Source organism: Balaenoptera acutorostrata, chromosome 8, assembly GCF_949987535.1.
Source record: "Balaenoptera acutorostrata chromosome 8, mBalAcu1.1, whole genome shotgun sequence".
NCBI lineage: Eukaryota > Metazoa > Chordata > Mammalia > Artiodactyla > Balaenopteridae > Balaenoptera > Balaenoptera acutorostrata.
In genome coordinates, this window is record NC_080071.1 from 76186547 (window position 1) to 76204039 (window position 17493).

General features: G+C 51.1%; 2 protein-coding genes across 8 annotated transcripts; one reads left to right on the forward strand and one right to left on the reverse strand.

Annotated features, from left to right (window-relative positions):
* The first annotated feature begins 6866 nt into the window (after positions 1–6866).
* Positions 6867–9822, forward strand: ZFAND2B (zinc finger AN1-type containing 2B). 7 transcript variants are annotated; one of them, XM_007187957.2, is made up of 10 exons: positions 6867–6944; positions 7067–7142; positions 7432–7526; positions 7754–7885; positions 8012–8163; positions 8416–8511; positions 8587–8647; positions 8733–8800; positions 9134–9206; positions 9427–9822. In XM_007187957.2, exons 2-10 carry the CDS (start codon positions 7088–7090, stop codon positions 9469–9471), a joined length of 777 nt encoding a protein of 258 aa, XP_007188019.1. In that variant the 5' UTR covers positions 6867–6944; positions 7067–7087; the 3' UTR covers positions 9472–9822. The 7 variants fall into 7 exon arrangements, with proteins under 7 accessions (XP_007188019.1, XP_007188020.1, XP_007188018.1 ...); XM_007187958.2 differs by having other exon boundaries at positions 7807–7885; XM_007187956.3 differs by having other exon boundaries at positions 6879–6944; positions 7070–7142.
* A 114-nt stretch (positions 9823–9936) lies between these two features.
* ABCB6 (ATP binding cassette subfamily B member 6 (Langereis blood group)) lies at positions 9937–17236 on the reverse strand. The gene is made up of 19 exons (XM_007187960.3): positions 16373–17236; positions 15912–16049; positions 15466–15652; positions 15164–15265; positions 14813–14996; positions 14080–14201; positions 13446–13555; positions 13198–13263; positions 12900–13025; positions 12667–12743; positions 12515–12578; positions 12318–12403; positions 12047–12104; positions 11727–11831; positions 11127–11301; positions 10871–10983; positions 10535–10629; positions 10395–10463; positions 9937–10205 (listed from the first exon to the last, which is right to left on the reverse strand). Exons 1-19 carry the CDS (start codon positions 16919–16921, stop codon positions 10097–10099), a joined length of 2535 nt encoding a protein of 844 aa, XP_007188022.2. The 5' UTR covers positions 16922–17236; the 3' UTR covers positions 9937–10096.
* Positions 17237–17493: the final 257 nt, after the last annotated feature.

Sequence of the window (17493 nt, forward strand, 5' to 3'; positions counted from 1 at the left end):
CATCAGTCAGGAAAAGTTTTGCCTGAGACAAGGGAAACTGTGAGGGCTTCGTTCTCTCTTGTGGTCTTTGGGGTCTCTGACAGTTAAAACATTCTGGCTTATGCTCAAGAGAGAACTTCCATGATTTTATTTCTAGGGTTCTCTAAGCTTTTGGTTATCTGAGCATTTGTGGAGTGGGAGCGGGGAAAGAGGCAGTGTTTCTCTTTGTTTAGTCTGTTCCACACAAGGTTCCAAAAAACTGGAAGCCTACCACTCTAAAGCCATGAATGTAAAGAGGAAAAAAATGAATAAATAAAATTCTTAAAATGAAATGATTATAGTTTAACATGAAAAAAATATTTAAAATCAGACAGCTATATATTAAAACAAAATAAAAGGATTTATAAAGCCCTGGAAGTAACTTAAAATTAAAAGCAAGTAAACAAAAATAAATAAATAAAGATAAAAACAAGTAAACAGAATATTAATGCGCAGAATATAATATCACTGTATCAGGAGTCTTTCCAGAGCTGTGAGGGGAGGATCTCTAAAGTTGATTGGGAAACTCAGTGATCATTCCACTGCTACCACCAGAGCCACCATCATATGTTGACGATAATACCAGCAAAAAGTTCCATCTGGGTGAATCAAATGTTCACTTTTATTAAGATGAGCTGCCACAACAGGTGTATCACAAAGGAAGCTTTGGGTTGCAAAATGTAGAAAACATTGCTAACAAGGACATTTACTCTCTTACATAACAAGAAGCCAGATGTGGTATCCCCGGGTTGGTTAATTTATCGGTGACTCTGGATCTTTTCCATCTTTCTTCTCTGCCATCTTCAGCATGTTGGCTCTGCTTGGCTCCACTCATGGTCACAAAATAGCTGCCTGAGTGCTAGATGTCACAGGTAATGTCCAGAGCAGAAATATAATAAATTCTCATCCAAATAGACTATATGCACATATAAATCATTCATGAGGGAACTGAAAAAGAATACAAAAAATTGGTTCTCTGAGTGTTTTCAGGAAAAAAATGTATACATATCAGAATGAAAAAAATTACTAGGTTAGATACTAAACTGATTAACATTCCACAGTGCTAAAAAATAACAACTTTTAGGTTAATGTTTCTTCAAGGCTATACAAGAACAACACCTTATCAATTTCTACAGGTTAATGTTACAGAACTGTACCTCTGTGCTTTTATCAGTAGTGGATTGTTAATCAAATATACTGTGACAACAGTTATATTCCCAGGAGTATCAGGTGAAGGTCAAGTTGGATTATTAGGAAAACTCTAGCATTATATTAAAAAAAGAATGATCATCATTTTTTGTCTTATTTATTTTTTAAAAGTCTTTATCTTTTTAGCTCTAATTTATTTATTTATTTTTGGCCACGTGGCTTGTGGGATCTTAGTTTGGGCCCTCGGCAGTGAAAGCCCAGAGTCCTGACTACTGGACTGCCAGAGAATTCCCCATTTTTGTCTTCTTTAAACTTTGGGATAAGTTTTTCTTTCAGATACAGATTGTTTTACATGCCTCAACAAAGGGGAAGTTTTGTTGGCTTAGAGAATTTGGTTTTTTTCCCAAACTGAAGGTTGTAGCCTCTTAATGGGATGGTGGATGGAAATCAATGTAGAGTATGGCAACCAGCATTTTTAAAAAATGAAATATAGGGGCTTCCCTGGTGGCGCAGTGGTTGGGAATCTGCCTGCCGGTGCAGGGGACACGGGTTCGAGCCCTGGTCTGGGAAGATCCCACATGCCGCGGAGCGGCTGGGCCCGTGAGCCACAATTGCTGAGCCTGCGTGTCTGGAGCCTGTGCTCCACAATGGGAGAGGCCGCGATAGTGAGAGGCCCGCGCACCGCGATGAAGAGTGGCCCCCGCTTGCCGCAACTAGAGAAAGCCCTCGCACAGAAACTAAGACCCAACACAGCCATAAATAAAAATAAATAAATAAATTTAAAAAAAAAAGGCGCTGCTATGAAATATATTGTAATACTGGTTAATTAAGCTACATATTTAAAAAATATATATAATAGAATATCAAAGTGTATCAAAAATAATAAGGTCAATTCCCTGGTGGTGCAGAGGTTAAGAATCCGCCTGCCAATGCAGGGTACACAGGTTCGAGCCCTGGTCCATGAAGATCCCACATGCCGCGGAGCAACTAAGCCAGTGCGCCACAACTACTGAGCCTGTGCTCTAGAGCCCGCGAGCCACAACTACTGAAGCCCTTGTGCCTAGAGCCCGTGCTCCGCAACAAGAGAAGCCACCGCAATGAGAAGCCCGCGCACTGCAAGGAAGGGTAGCCCCCGCTCGCCACAACTAAAGAAAGCCTGAGCCCAGCAACAAAGACCCAACACAGCCAAAGATAAATAATAGATAAATTAATTTAAAAAAAAATAAGGTCAAGTATCAGGCATGTATGTGTGTGTTTGCGTGTGTGTGTGTTGGGTTATGAAATGTATTTCCTATTGTGAGTAATGGTTAAAAAGTTTGAAAAACATTGACTTAGACCATTTAAGACTCATCCTAGGAGCTGCAAAGGGACCTATGCAAAAAAAACTACTTGGAAAAAGATGATTAAAATCAGAGTTTTGTCCTCAAGGAGGGAGCTGGGGAATGGCTATTGGGTAGAGTGGGCTACAATCGAAGACTGACCAGGTGGTGCTTGGTCCTGTTGTTCTCATCCTCCAACCCCCTGAGCTAAGAGACATGCCTTACACCATTCTGGCTGCTGTGTGCCTTTAAGTGACCCACCACCTGCTTCATTACTTCAAGCTCAGGACGGCCCAAATACCATAAAAGTCATCCTTTATTTCCTTTTGTGACACTAGTTGTCCCCCAAATATCTGTTCTCCTTCACTGACATAATAATTGAAGTTTTATCTGGACACATAGCCACCCAGCTAAAGACTACATTTCCCAGCTTCCCTGGAGTTGGGTATGATCATGTGACTAAGTTAATGATTTATACAATTATAGCTGGTCTATACAATGTTCACAGAAGTGATGTATGCAAATTCAAGGTCACTGAATGGCGGGGGTGGGGCGGGTGGAGGGGATGCCTTCCTTTTCTTCTCCCTCATTCTGCTGCCTAGAACAAGGACTCATTTGGTACCACGTAGACAAAGGCAACACCTTAATGATGGTGAAGCAACAAAATAGGAGGTGTCCAAGTCCCCGACAGGTGCTATCATACCAGCCAGCCCTGGATAATTACATAAGCAAGAAATTAAACTTCTTTCTTGTTTATGCCACTGTTTCTGAGTCACTGTTATGGCAGCTTAACCTATATCCTACCCAATACCCTCTCCTTATACATTGTTAGTAGAAAATGGTGCAAGTTTGAAGTGCTAAGGTACATAGACATTTGACACATCTGATTTTAAGGTGTGTGGACTTTAAACCATACTCCCAGACAGTGCCTGTTTGTCTTCATATCTGGGCTCCAAAACCCAGCAGGGTGAGGATTAGATTGAAGGTCAGAGGAAAAACAGTTCTTGCCTGTGACCTGTGCTGCTTAGATTAAACCATATGACATTGCTGTTTTTGTAAATTAAAAAAAAAAGTCAACTATTAGCAATTTCATATGTTTAAATCTGACAGAACTGATGCTGGATTCCACAGATATGGAGTCTTGGAACTCACAAATAGCAAGCTCTTCAACAACTGTCCTTTCTGAAGGGCCTAGGCCAAAAGCTGAATCCCTATGGCAGAGGACGCTTAGGTGCATACCCGGATCAAGAGTCTCCTGCATGTCAATAGCCTGACTTCTGGGTGTGATAAGAGAGTCTGACAAAGCCTTGGGAAATATCTTGAATCTAATGGGATAACTTATAACTATCTTAAAAGGGACAAAGTGAAACTAATGAAATAAAGGCAGTAAGCCACAGTTTTGTTGGGGGGTGTAGACTTTGGGAAGAGGCAAAAGAGGTGATGATATGATTTAAACCCATGTGTGTAAGCTACAAAATCAATCTCTTTTTATGGGGCTGTGTCCCATCAGTCATAGTATTGCAGATAACAATCTCTTCCTGTCCCTCAGTCAGTATGACAGTATGATAGTATGGCAGATGGCAAGCCCATAGCTTGTATGTTACAGATCCAATGGTCTTATGAACACTGATTTTTTTGGCCTCGATTCCAAATTCCCAGGAAAGAATCTGATTGGCCAAATATAGCAGATGCTCCTGGTGCCCTGTGCCTCGTCTGCTTGGCACATCTTGGACTTCAGCTGTCGCTGTGGACAGCTCCTATGAGCCCAGATGCCTTCCCACCTCCAAGCTGAGACAGCTTCAGTATTTCTGCCTCAGGGCTTTTCCCAAAGCCCCTCGTAGCTCAGTCAGCTTGCACACAGGTACGGGTTGGCTGTGCAAGGTGGACATGGGGGACTTATCACTCCCAGGAGAAACCCCCAACTTACAGAAGACAGGAGTCAGCCCAGCCTCCTGTCCTTTAGAAGGACGATTCTGAGGTGTATTTTACATGCTTCCTCCTAGGGCTCCCAGTGGAATTGGGAACCACAGTAGTAACCAGTTCAATAACACACTTTATTAGTTTTCCTTCCTTCCCTGTCTCCCTCCTTCCTGCTCTCTTACTCTGGCTAGGATTACCTCCTACATGAATTATCTGCACCCAAATCCTTGTCTCAGGTTATGCTTTTGGGAAACACAAACTTAGATACCCAGTGTGGGTCAGATGACCACTCCCAGACCAATCATCTTTTGCAGAAACATGGCTGCCCAGGGCCTACCCCAGGGTGTGAGGATGGGTTGAGGGAAGGAGCTGACAAAATTTCCCTGCAAGATTGGCCAAAGGTGTCCCATACACTCACTGAATGTTGGACTGAAATTTTGCATAGAGGTAGGTCGAGGTGTTTCCCACAGATAAAGTCACAATTTATTCTCTGAGGAAATTTCCTGGTGGTCCAGTGGTTAGGACTCAGTGCTCTCACTGCTGAGGGCCCGGGTTCAATCCCTGGTTGGGGAACTAAGATCCCACAAGCCGTATGGCATGTGCAAAAAAAAAAAAAAAACATTTGTTCTGTGTACTTTATAGTTGCTCTGGGAACAGAATTTCTTTCTTTTTTTTTTTTTTTTTTTTTACCATTTTATTCTTTCAGTGATATATTGGAAAGTTATTTATTTTAAAATATCTATCATATCTAACCTCTATACTGAGCTTTCATTAATTCTAAGCATCATCCCTAGTTCACGCCATCATCTCTTGTCTCTATTATAGCAACAGCCTTCTACCTAGTCTCCCTTCTTCCAATCTGTTCCCCACTGTGAAGCCAGAGTGACTTTCCCAAAATACAAATTGGATCATGTTACTCTTCTGCTTAAAGCTATCTACAGTTTCCTATTATGTTCATGTTAAAATTCTCAACACTAATGTGGCCTCCATGACCTGAGATTTGACCCCAGCTAACTCGCCAGCTTTATCTTCTGCTAAGCTGTCTCTTACACTCTAAGATCCCGATGCTATAAGCTTTTAAAAAGCTCATCTAAAGGATCTTGTTCCCTCTTATCTCCAGGTTTTTGTCCTTGCTGTTTCCTCTGTCTGGAATACCATCTCCTTCCACCCCACTCCTTTCTCCCTTGGCCTTCACCTAGCCAACATCTACTCACCCTTCAGGTTTTGGCTTGAATAACACTTGTCAACTCCAGAATGGGTGTACCTGAAATGCACTGCCATATTGCCTGGTAGATCCTAGTCTACGCATGTATCATCTCGTGACAGGCATGTGGGAGGACACTCAGTATATTGTTGAAGGAAGGAAGGAATTGAATGGACTCTCTTGGGTTTTCTGGAAGGACTGTCCAAGCCAGCTTGGTGATTTTCACTCTAGGTGAAGCTGACTCACTTCCCCCAAACATGAGACTCAGGCCTGGCCCATCAGAACAACACATACCCTGGCCCCTGCGCCACAGGTCAGAACTTAGCAGGTAATCCAAGTCAAGGCAATCAGGCCCAGTCAGAGCTGAAATTAGGCCTTCTGCTTGAGGAACCAGGAAAAAATGGTTTTAATTTTCACTAGCCTTAGAGCTGTAAGGATGTAAGAAGCAGACACAGAGGGAAACAGAGCCAAAAGTTGGAGAGAGCGCGGGAGAAGAGAAGAAGGCTAGCTCCTCCTTTCCAGCCGTAGCCTGGTTCTATCTCCATTTTGGAGGACACTGTTCAACTCTAAGTTTATTTCACCTGTTTACTTGTCCCCATGCCCAAACTTTTGGGAAAATAAGAGTGCAACCAAGCCCACGCATGAGGGGCCAGAGAGGCATGTGAGAAACAAAATGTGCTGAAACGGAAGGTCTCAACCTGGGGCTCCCTAAGGTAAAGCAGGACATCAATCCAGTGACTCTCTAGCTTCATTCAAGAAATATTTAATAAGCATTCAGCATATTCTAGGCATGTGTTTTTCAAAGTGTAGTACATGGATAATCTGTCAGAATTCTCTCCTACACTTCCTACTAAATCAGAAGCCCTGGGGGCTCAGGAATCTGCATTTTAAAGCAGCTCTGTAGGTGATGTGGATTCACACTGAAGTCTGAAAACCACAGGCATTGAGCTGGGTGCTGGGGCCTAACATTGTCAGCTTGTGGAGAGTAAGTACAGCAGTGGCTGCGAACGAAACGGCTAGTGGGAGAGTGTAGAGTGAGAAGCGGACGAAGGACCCAATTGTGAAAGACCCCAAACCACCCCAGCCCTCCAAGATGTCATCTGTCCTTGCCTTCGCCGGCCCTTTCGCCCTTCGTGGAGGCAGGCCCGCGCCCAAGAGAAACCATCCAGCTCCCAGCCTAACGCAACAAGAGGGGCGGGGCTCGGCTCTTCCGGGACGCTCCCCCGCCCCCCGGGGACTGCGCGGGACGTGCCCGCCCTGCGCGACGACGTCAGCGCGCCCGCGCGCGCCAGGGGAGAAGTGGGAGCTGCGGGCCGGGAGGCGCTGACGCTCCGGTAAGCCGGGCTGGGCAGGGGGGGAGGAAGGGGCGGGACAGCGAGTCCCCCGAGAGTGCGGGGTCGCGGTTTGGACCCGGAGCGGGAACCCTAGAGGAGCTCAGCATCGCTTCCTCTCCCAGCAGGCCCCGTCCGGTCCGGCGATGGAGTTTCCGGACCTTGGGGCTCACTGTTCGGAGCCGAGCTGTCAGCGCTTGGGTGAGGGGGTGAGGGGGTGAGGTGGTGAGGGGCGGAGCAGGCGGGAGGCGGGGCCGGGCGGAGACGGGCTTGGAACTGCAAGTGGCGGGAAGGGTGGGCTCCCAGGCTGGAAGTGCCCAAGGGGGGCGTGGCTCGAGGTTGGGGCGTGGCTTAGGAGATAGTGGACTAGGTCAGGGGTGCAGTTCACTGCGAGTACGACGGCGTTTTCGTTTCCCTGAGTGGAAGGCTTGAGTGAGCGGGAACGAGGTCGAGGTCCCCCTGGACCTGCAGTCCAACCCACTTCCTGCAGATTTTCTGCCGCTCAAGTGCGACGCCTGCTCGGGCATCTTTTGCGCAGACCACGTGGCCTACGCCCAGCATCACTGTGGATCTGCTTACGAAAAGGTGAGGGGGCGGTCTGAGGGTGAAAGGGGGCGGATGGAGGATGGCATGCAGAATCTCTGGAACCCCTCTGCTTCCCATTTCCTCTCTTTTACTGTCTTTCTGAGGCTCAGTGCTGGGAACATTGTTTCCTTTTGCGTTTATGGGGGGCATGTCCAGGTTCTTTCAGGACCAGAGATTTGGCTGGTTTGGGAGTAGGCCACAGACCGACCCCTGCTCCCTGACTGTAGGATATCCAGGTACCTGTATGCCCACTCTGTAATGTGCCTGTCCCTGTGGCCAGAGGGGAGCCCCCTGACCGTGCTGTTGGGGAACACATTGACGGAGACTGCCGCTCTGATCCAGCTCAGCAAAAACGTAAGGTAAGCGTTGGAGGGGTTAACCGTGGTCACCTGGGACTACAGATGCCTGGAAGTCTGTACAACTGTTAGGATGGGGTTGAAGGGGGATCAGTCTCAGCAGAGACAATCCTCCCTACTCCACCTCAGATCTTCACCAATAAGTGTGAACGCTCTGGCTGCCGGCAGCGGGAAATGATGAAACTGACCTGCGACCACTGTGGCCGAAACTTCTGCATCAAGCACCGTCACCCACTGGACCATGATTGCTCTGGGGAGGGGCACCCCACAAGTAGGGCAGGGTAATTGCAACCAAGTCCTCTACTTGGCTTTGGGACCACCCCATCCTTTTGAAACTGACTCAACCTCTGTCATTATAGTTGGGAAGCGTCAACCTGTCCCCTTTGGCTAGGGAGTCTTTTTATTTCCTTTTGAAGTGCATGTTTTCCAGACCTTGTGGAGGAGTTCCCCTCCAGACTTCCTTGGTCAGGCCAGGGAGGAACATGCAAGCTGACTGTGCCTGGAGGCATGCCAAGAGTGTCTCTTCCCTACAGACTGGCTGCCATCTCCAGAGCACAAAGCCTAGCTTCTTCTACAAAGACCATCCCCAGCCCAAACCAGACCTTGCCTTCATCTACCTCTGCCAGCAGGTAGGCCTGCCTGTTTCTCCTCTTCCTTTTTTCCCTTCACATCTCTGACCTCAGCCTCTTGAATGTCTGCCATAGAGCCACGACTCAGTCTCCATCCCGGACAGCCTCTCCAGTGATTGCTTTGCAAAATGGCTTGGTGAGTTGGGCAGAGGTCAGATGGACAGAAGCAAACCCACAGAGAGTAAAGTCCAAGGCAGCTGGTCTTATTTTTCCTTTTGCAGAGTGAGGATGAGGCTCTGCAACGAGCCCTGGAACTGTCCCTGGCAGAGGCCAAACCCCAGGTCCCAAGGTACCTTCTCTCTGGTGAAAGAGGGTGGGATGTGGGCAAGGGCTCAGTTTGGAGGGAGGTAGGTGGGACCACTCTCATCCAATGCAGGATAACTGTTAGGAACTTGGGCTCAAAATTAAGCTTTTGAACTACAGTATATGACCTTTGACAAGTTCTTTAACCCATTAGAGTCTTAATGCCCTCTATAAAATGGGGACAGTACTAATGCCTTATAGAACCCTACCTATGAAAATTGAGATAATACTCAGAAGTGCTCAGCACAATGATGCCTAACAGATGAGATGCTCACATTTTAGATACTGTCATCCAGCTTAAGCTGTTCCTCCCTCCCAGTTCTCAGGAGGAAGAAGACTTAGCTTTAGCACAAGCACTATCAGCCAGCGAGGCAGAATACCGACAGCGGCAGGTATGAGGACGGGGTAGAGACAGGCCCTGCGCTGGGAGGAAGTAAGGAGTTTACGGGGGGTTGGGGGGTGCTCTTCCAAGTAGTAGAGTTTTGGAATGGTGGTTATCCTTGTGTTTTCAATGTGACTCCAGCCCATGCTGAGCTCTGCAGTGAGGACTGTCCCCCTCATTTCCTTGATGTCGAACCCTGTCTTCCTCTCCTTCCCCTCCCCTTGCTCCAGGCTCAGAGCCGCAGCTTGAAGCCGTCCAACTGCAACCTGTGCTAGGGCCTTGGGCTTGGGGAGGGAGGCTCAGCTGAGGAGGACTGTGGCCCTCACATCTCTAGGGTCCACAGGGAGAGGAGGCCCGGAGCAGCCTGGAGCGAAGATGAGGAGTGACGTGGAGGCCGCCTTCAGGGAGCATCAGGAGAAACAGCTTGTGGAGCTGAGCCTACAGATGGCTCTGCTGGCCTCTCCAGCTGCATGGGAGAGAACAGCTCTGAACTGTTCCCTGGCCAGACCCCACATGGCCCCCAGCATCTTGACATTCCCCGTATACTGGGGCTCCCCCCACGTGTAGGGGGCTGGGAGGGGGGGCTAGAAAGAATAAAGAATCTTGGCAGTCAGTAAGACACCAAAGTGGTGTGTTTCTTTCTCCTCTCCAACCAAAAACAGAAGAGTCCTGTCAAGAATGCTCACCTGATCTAAGGGTGGAGGCCCGCTGCAGTCCCCCACACCAGAAAGTCACAGTGATCCCAGCACAGTCCACACTTTTATTTCCCCCAAAAGTGCTTTTTTGAAAGGCCCCTTTCCTTCACTATAGCTAGCACCAAGACCAGGATGAAATATGGCAGGGAAGAGGGATACAGTGTTATTTCCCTCAGTTATCCTTTGGGAGGGAAGGATACTTTTGTCACCATGCCTTAGTCTGGGGCTTGGTGTCTTCAGAGACTTCTTGTCCCTGCTGCTGCAACTGCCACATGTCAGCATACACCCCGCCTCGGGACAACAGAGCCTCGTGCCTGGGGCAAGGAGAAAAACATAAGTCCCAGCCAACTATCAGTTTTACCCCAAGAGTCCTTGCCACTAGTCTATGAAATGACAGGGAACTGGTGAGGGAGATCCTTCCAGAAAGCCCTGGGATTCCACAACCTTTTCCTGGGGCCCTCAATTCAGAGGCCCTTCCCTATTCATCCTGCTGTGTTCCTTACCGTCCTCTCTCCACAATGCAGCCATCCTTGATGACGAGGATCTGGTCAGCACTAACCACAGTGGAGAGCCTGAGAGGTCAGAGATCAGTCACCTACCACACCACCAGTGTGGGCCCTGCTGCCTGCTGCCCGTCCCGTACCTGTGTGCCACCACGATGGTGGTGCGGTTGGCGCAGACTTTGGCCAGAGAAGCCTGGATGGCTCTCTCATTAGGTGTATCCAGCGCGGATGTTGCCTACAGAGAGGGACTGGGTAAAACTGCCCCTGCCACCCAAATCCCCAGTGGGAGGAGGATGCAAGCTGCTGGCCAAAGCCTCAGGAATCAAAAAGAACCTTGTTTTGCGCTTGAAAACTGCAAGGTGTTTCTGTGAAACATGGATTTGTGCTGGCTCTCCTAGATGGAGACGGTGCCCAGCAGGAATGGCTGGGGCACAGGTTGGGGAGGAAGGAGGGGAGAAGGCACTCAGGGCCCTCACCTCGTCCAGCAGAACGATGTCTGGAGCCTTGAGAATGGTGCGAGCGATGGCGACACGCTGCTTCTCCCCACCGCTCAGCTTCAGTCCTCGCTCACCCACCTGCGTATCGTACCCTGTGGAAATTGCCCACCTCCCTCAAGTCACAGTAATAAACTTGTTTTCTGTGACCAGATGGGCAAGGAAGAGGTGGAACCGAGGTCAGAGGGAGTAACGGGACTGAACTGGGCAGGAGGGGGACTCTGCAGGGGAGGCTCACCTTCAGCGAAAGCCATAATGGTGTCATGGATGCCTGCAGCCTGAGCCGCAGCCTTCACCTCATCGTTCCCAGCTGTGATGCGGCCGTAGCGGATATTGTTGGCAATGGTGTCATTGAAGAGGACAGTGTCCTGGGGCACGACTCCAATGTGAGACCGGAGAGAGACCTGGGTCACCTGGGGCCAAAAGACCATATGCTCTGGTCTGTGAGACCCACCCAGGCCTGGAAGGTAAGATGGGATGGTGGGAAGCACATGGGATGAGAGGCCCTGCGTGAGCATCCTGCCTCCACCTCCCCAAACCCTAGCTGTGCGGGCAAATCACTTAACCTGAGTGTGTTTTCCCATCGATAAAGAGAAAATACACTTTCTCTCCCTGCTTCCCTGGGTTGCTGCAGATCTTTGTGCCTCATACAGCACCATACCACTCATTCTCATGACTACTTTCCTTATGTAGGTCGTCTACTGCTAGAAAGGCTGAGGTCTCCCGGCCCAACTCTCTGCAGGGGTGACAGCTCCTCCTCCACTCCCTGGATGCCCAGCACCTGCCATTCTTTCACACACAGGCCCCTAAATTACAGTCTTCTCCCAAGCATCCTTACCTGTGAAATGTTCTGCCCATCTATTCGGATGCAGCCAGAGCTGATGTCATAGAAGCGAAACAGCAGGCGCAAAATTGTGCTCTTCCCTGCTCCTGATGGGCCCACCTGTGGCACGAGAAACAAAGGGAAAACATTCTAAGGCCCATCGGCTTTTAAATCTTTCTCTCCAAGAGGCCACCAATGTCCATGGAGGCTGCTACATTCACTCCAGTAACCTGGCATGACAGGGCTAACTCCACAGCCTTGGTCCCAAGCTACCACGGGCACTAGAATAAGGGAAGCTCAAGGAGTCTGGGCCAACTGGCTGGGTCTCCTCTCACCAGGGCCAGTGTCTGTCCAGGCATCACGGTGAAGGACACATCCTGCAGGGTCTCCCGCCTGCAAAGAAGGACGGGCATGCTCAGCAGGCCTGCTGCACTGCCAGGGGCCCCCTCCAACACTAGAGCCACTACTGGGCCCTGCCCCTCTCTTGCTCAGGCTCTCTTCCCAGGTAGTGGTGGGCTGAGAAGCAGGGAGGAGGGGCAGGAAGGCAGTGTGTAAATGGACACCGGAAAAGGGGGCTGGGGGACAGTGAAAGGGGGAGGGGCTCACCCATCGGTGTAGCTGAAGTGCACATTCTCAAACTCAATCTGGCCCCTCTGAAAGTGAAGAGGCCCTGCTCCAGGAAGGTCCTTCACCTGGGAGAGTGCCACCAATGTGTGCCATTACAGGCCTGGTATTCTCCAGACACGAAAAACACCACGCAGGCTCCCGCTCCCTACAAACCCGGCTCCTGTCTGCCCACTCACTTCTGTCTCCTCTTTTAGCAGGTCAAACATGTTCTCCATGTCAATGAAGTTGGTCTGGATCATCCTGCAAGAAGAGTGCTGGCTGGAGCTCCTCTGAGGAGCTGGAGAAATAACAGTGCACCCTGAACAGGTGAGGGCCAGGGTCAGGTTACCTGTAGTAGGTGCCAAACCAGTTGAGGGGCATGTACAGCTGGATGATGTAAGTGCCAAACAGCACAAAGTCCCCAACCTGTGGACATCAAGGGAAGAGGACAGAGTCACAGGAGGCCTGCGGGCTCTCACCCTGCCCACTGGCTATCACCCTACCTGCTTCCCACCCAGGAACCTGGTGGCCTAAACAAAGACCCCGGTCCCCTCATCCCCAGGCCCAGCACAATTCCCTCACCTGTAGCTTCTGCTCACTGACAAAATATGCACAAAGCAGGGAGCCAGAGAGGAGCCCAAGTCCGATCACCAGGTTCTGGGTCTGATTTAGTAAAACCAGTGAAGCACTTGACTTCCACTCCAAACCCTGGGGCCACGACATGAGAGGAAGGAATATTACATACATGCTGACAGTCACCAAATCCCAACCTGGCCCTGGGCACCTTCAACCTCACAGCCCAAATTTTACTCCTCTCTGTCCTGGCAATTCCACAAGGCCAGGCTGTTGCTCTCAGTCGGCCTCAAAGTAGCATCCTCACCTGATATTTGATGATGGCCTCGCGATAGCGTTCCACTTCATAACTCTCCGCATTGTAATACTTCACCTGATGAATTCAAACCACCGCTGTTCCACACGGCCACAGCTTTCAGCTCAATTCCCCATCCCTCCTCCCTAATTGTAAACGGCACACCTCGCACCCCCCAGCTGCTTATCAGCCCCGATGGTCCCAGGCACACTCTTCCACATCTCCGAGCCTCACAACACTGCCACCGAGGCCTCTGTTACCGTCTCAAAGTTTAGCAAAGAGTCCACAGCCCGTGCCCGGGTAGCATTCTCCTGTGTGTTCATAGCACGTCGAAACTTCGTTCTCCACTCAGTGACCACAATGGTCAGGGCTAGAGAGTGACAGGAGGAGGGAGAGGGAGAAGAAGAGAGCAAGACATCACTCCCAGCAGCGGAGACCATGTGCATGTCTGCTGCCGGTCACATGCGCACTAACCCTGTGCTACAGCCCAGGGACCCAGATTCCAAAGGGGAGGGAGTCTTAAGCTCCCTGAGGGAAGGGGCTGTGTCCAAGACCTCATTGCAGGCTGCATAAAGCCTGTGTGAAAACGGTTGTGGTGAACAAATGAACGCAAGCTGCATCCTGTTACAAAAATGAGGTTCGTCCTTGACTCGCATCCAAAGCAGGCATCTAATGTGACCAGGATGCTCTTCCCCAGCCCTCCCTCCACCCAGGGTGAGCTGAGGTTCTGTCAGCAGAGGAGGCTCACCCGTCACATTGGGGAGCAGCAGGAGGCTATGCGGGTCCACTGATCTACAGCCTCCCAAAGCTGGGTCACCTGAGGCGGGGACAGGGCTCGTGCCCAAGGGAGTCCGTGGATAGTTCAGGGAGGTGGTTTCACCAAGCAGCACTCACCGAGGTAAAGACTCATGCACAGGAACACAATGAGGCCAAACCAGGCATTGAAGAACATGCTGAAGTAGATGATGCCAATGATGATGTCGGCCAGCGTGGGGATGATGTTGAACACCAGGTAGCTAGGAGGTAAAGTCAAGCAACGAAGAAAGGTCTAAGGGCTCGGAGCCAGCAACTCTCCCTAGGGGGTTTCAGCGTAATGTTTTGTTTTCAACAGCAACAGACTGGAATCAACCGAATTGCCCCTTAAGAGAGAGATGGCGAAATAAGCCATAGAATGCCCAAATTATAGAATGCTCTGGATCAATTATAATGAATGAGGAAGATCTTCATGTGTGGGTTAAAATACATCTCCCTAACAGATTGATAATAAGGCCATTCTGAGAATGACATCTACGTCATGACACCATTCATTTTAGGAAAAACCTCCACGATACCACATTAATTCTGTGAGTCTGCATGTATATATGTAAAAAAACGGAAAAAAAAGCAGAACTCAACATACTGAATGGAGTGAGAACCTCTGGAGAAGTGAGCGGAATTCAAAAGAGATTTGCTCTCTGTCTTCCTTATTTGAATTATTACGAGAGCACGTGTACATTAATTTTACAATTAAAAAAAAAAAAGAGGACAGAGGAGCAGCTCCTCAAGCTGGGTCGGTTCTCCTGACAGCCCCGCCACCCCTGCTTCTCCAGACCCGCCCTCCCACACTTCCTTTCCATTGGCTTGGCACCTGAGCAGCCCCGTGACACTGGATGTGCCCCGGTCCACGATCCGCAGCACCTCCCCCGTGCGGCGCCCCAGGTGCCAGTGCAGCGAGAGCTCGTGCAGGTGGGAGAAGAGGCGCAGCTCCACCTGCCGCGAGGTGAACTGCTGCACCCGGATCCATAGGAACGTGCGCAGGTTGCTCACGAAGCCTGGGGGAAGCCAGGGGAGGCCTTGGTAGGGCTGAGAAGCCTAATGACGTCATCCCAGCAGCAAGATGTGAAAGGTCTGAGAGCACCAAGGGGCCTGGGGGAGGGACGCCTGTGGGAGAAGGGAGAGGGGCCAATACCAACCAAGGTGAGAGCAGAGTCCCTCATACCTGTACTGCCGGTGCCACCCCCCTGGAGGAACTTGAGGAAGACATAGATGATGACAGTCCAGACCAAGGAGCTCCAAGGTGCCTTCTGGGTCAGCAAGTTCACTGCGGAGAAAAAGAGTCCGAGCCCACTTATGGACCCTAGAACCCTCTTCAGGAGAAACTGCCCCAGGAATCAGCCACAGCCTCTTTCTGACCACCCAGCTCCCAACTCTGTCCCATTTCCCTAGGCTAGTCTAGTCCCCTGCACCAACCAGGCCAATGAAAGACCAGAGTGCTGAGCTGACAACCCTTCTCCCCCTCACCTATGTCCCTATAGAAGATGGGGACCAACACGTTCAGTCCCCGGTCCAGCCCCATGAGCCCCAGGCAGATGAGCACAACAAACTGCAGAGCTGGACTCCCCCGAGGCCACAGGTAGCCACTCAGTAGGCGGAGTTTCCTGCCAAGGTCTTGCCAGGTAGACCGTGGTGGCTCCTCTGTTGACTGAACCTAGGATGGTGAAACGCATAGGGGAGGGAAGCTCAGAAATCAAAATGAAGTGCACTAGCCAGAAATCCCCTAGGGAAAATGTACGGGATTACAGCTCCCCGGTAACGGTAACAGACCAACAAGCAATCCCTGATGGGATCAGAAAAGCTAACAGGGCACAAACTGAGATTTAGGAAAGAAATGGGTTTTTATGGAGGGAAGAAATGATGACAGAAAATGGAATTAAGATAGATCCGAAGTTTCAGAAACTGAGGTGTACCTGGCTCCTGTCTACATCTTGATCCTCTTCATTGACCCGCAAGGTGTAAGACTGGGGACGAAGTCCAGGGGCCCAGAGCCCCAGGACAAAAAGCCCTCCAGAGACCACATACCGCAGCACCCACAGGCTAAACTGAACCTAGAATTAAACATATGTGGGGAGACTATCAACGAAGACCAGAATCCCATTGTTACTACTTATAACACATCTGGGTACTGGGGTAGGGCACACACCCAGGTCCTCCTCAGGGGCCCAGCATCTAATAGGCTTAAAAAAAAATCCACAGTGACTCAGCACAGCCACTCCCCACCAGCTGGCTATCAGCTCCCAGCAGCGCTGGCCCCTCCTTTCTTCCCTTTCTTAGAGGCATTCGAAAGCATGGAGCCAGTGTGACCAGACATGCCATCTTTCTTCCCAGCGCCCGCTACCCACGCTTCCCCTCCCCCCACGAGGTCACTCACCTGCTGGCTCAAGTTCGCCCTTGCCCACCACCACTGTGGGCTGTTCCAAGACACGAGGGCCAAGTTCTCGGCTGCAAAAGCCACAGTCCAGAGGAGCAGGAGACCCGGGCTGTGCGTGAACTTGATCCAGACGCCCATTGCTAGCTTCTGCCGTGCCTGGCTCCGTTCCACCACAAGCAGCCCCAGGCCACAAGCACTGGCCACAGTCCCCAATACAGAAGCCAGCAATAGGTAGCCTGGCAGTGGGGCACCCTGGGCAGTGCCCACCCGGCCAACCAGGCCGGCAAGGGGCAGCGCCACCTGAAGTGTGGCCAGAAGCAGCTGCAGCACGTAGGGAGCTACGCGAGGGCCGGCCGCCCAAGACACCGCGTCAGCGCCGCCTGGCCGCTCCGGACGTTTGCAGGGAAGAACCGGCACCAAGGCCAGAGCCCCCAGGCCCATCAGCGTCGAGGGTACAAGTGTGAAGAAGAAGCAGGGGCTGAGGCCACCCTTCGCCCAGACCGGACCCGCGGGTCCTTCGGCCTCACAGTAGTTGCCCACAGTCACCATGGCAATGTGTGGCCGCCGGCCGAGGCTGAGGGGACTGAGGAACGGGAGAACTGGACCGGCCGCTCGGGGCGGGGCGCGGAATCCCGGGTATCTCGGGTCATGGAGCCTCGGGGCGCTAAGCCGCGGGGGTCGCGGGGCAGGGACGAACGTGGACCTGGCCACACCACCCACTCGCTTCGCGCACGCGCCGCCGCCACGCACTCACGCCGGGCACGTACGCCGTCTCCGCCGTCAGCCCCTAGCTCGCGGCCGGGGACCCTCCGGCCAAGTCTGGGCCCACAGGAATGTTCAGCCTCTGCCTCCAGCCGCTCTCTTCCGCAGCAGCCCCGCCCACCAGGGCCGCTCCCAGCCCCTACCCAGGGCCCCATTGGCCGAGTGTCTCCGAAGGGGCGGGGGAATGGTGCACGCTGGGGAAGGCAAAATAGACCAGGGGAGTCGGCATGGTCACGTGCTCAGGGCGGGAAATCTGACCGCACGTCCTGCCGGAGTCCTTGACCTCCACGGAACCAGGGATCGGAAGCTGCCCTCTGCTCGCCCACTAGGTCGGTATATCCAAGCGATCGCATTGGCCA

Bases quoted from the DNA above. Each gene is read 5' to 3' on its own strand.
- ZFAND2B (XM_007187957.2), top strand. From the start codon at position 7,088: ATGGAGTTTCCGGACCTTGGGGCTCACTGTTCGGAGCCGAGCTGTCAG. The intron at 7,527-7,753 runs GTGAGGGGGCGG...CCCTGACTGTAG, and splicing joins GTGGATCTGCTTACGAAAAG to GATATCCAGGTACCTGTATG. The intron at 8,801-9,133 runs GTACCTTCTCTC...CCTCCCTCCCAG, and splicing joins GCCAAACCCCAGGTCCCAAG to TTCTCAGGAGGAAGAAGACT.
- ABCB6 (XM_007187960.3), bottom strand. From the start codon at position 16,921: ATGGTGACTGTGGGCAACTACTGTGAGGCCGAAGGACCCGCGGGTCCG. The intron at 16,050-16,372 runs GTGAGTGACCTC...GTTTAATTCTAG, and splicing joins GGGCGAACTTGAGCCAGCAG to GTTCAGTTTAGCCTGTGGGT. The intron at 10,464-10,534 runs GTACGGGACGGG...CTGACCTCTCAG, and splicing joins ACCATCGTGGTGGCACACAG to GCTCTCCACTGTGGTTAGTG.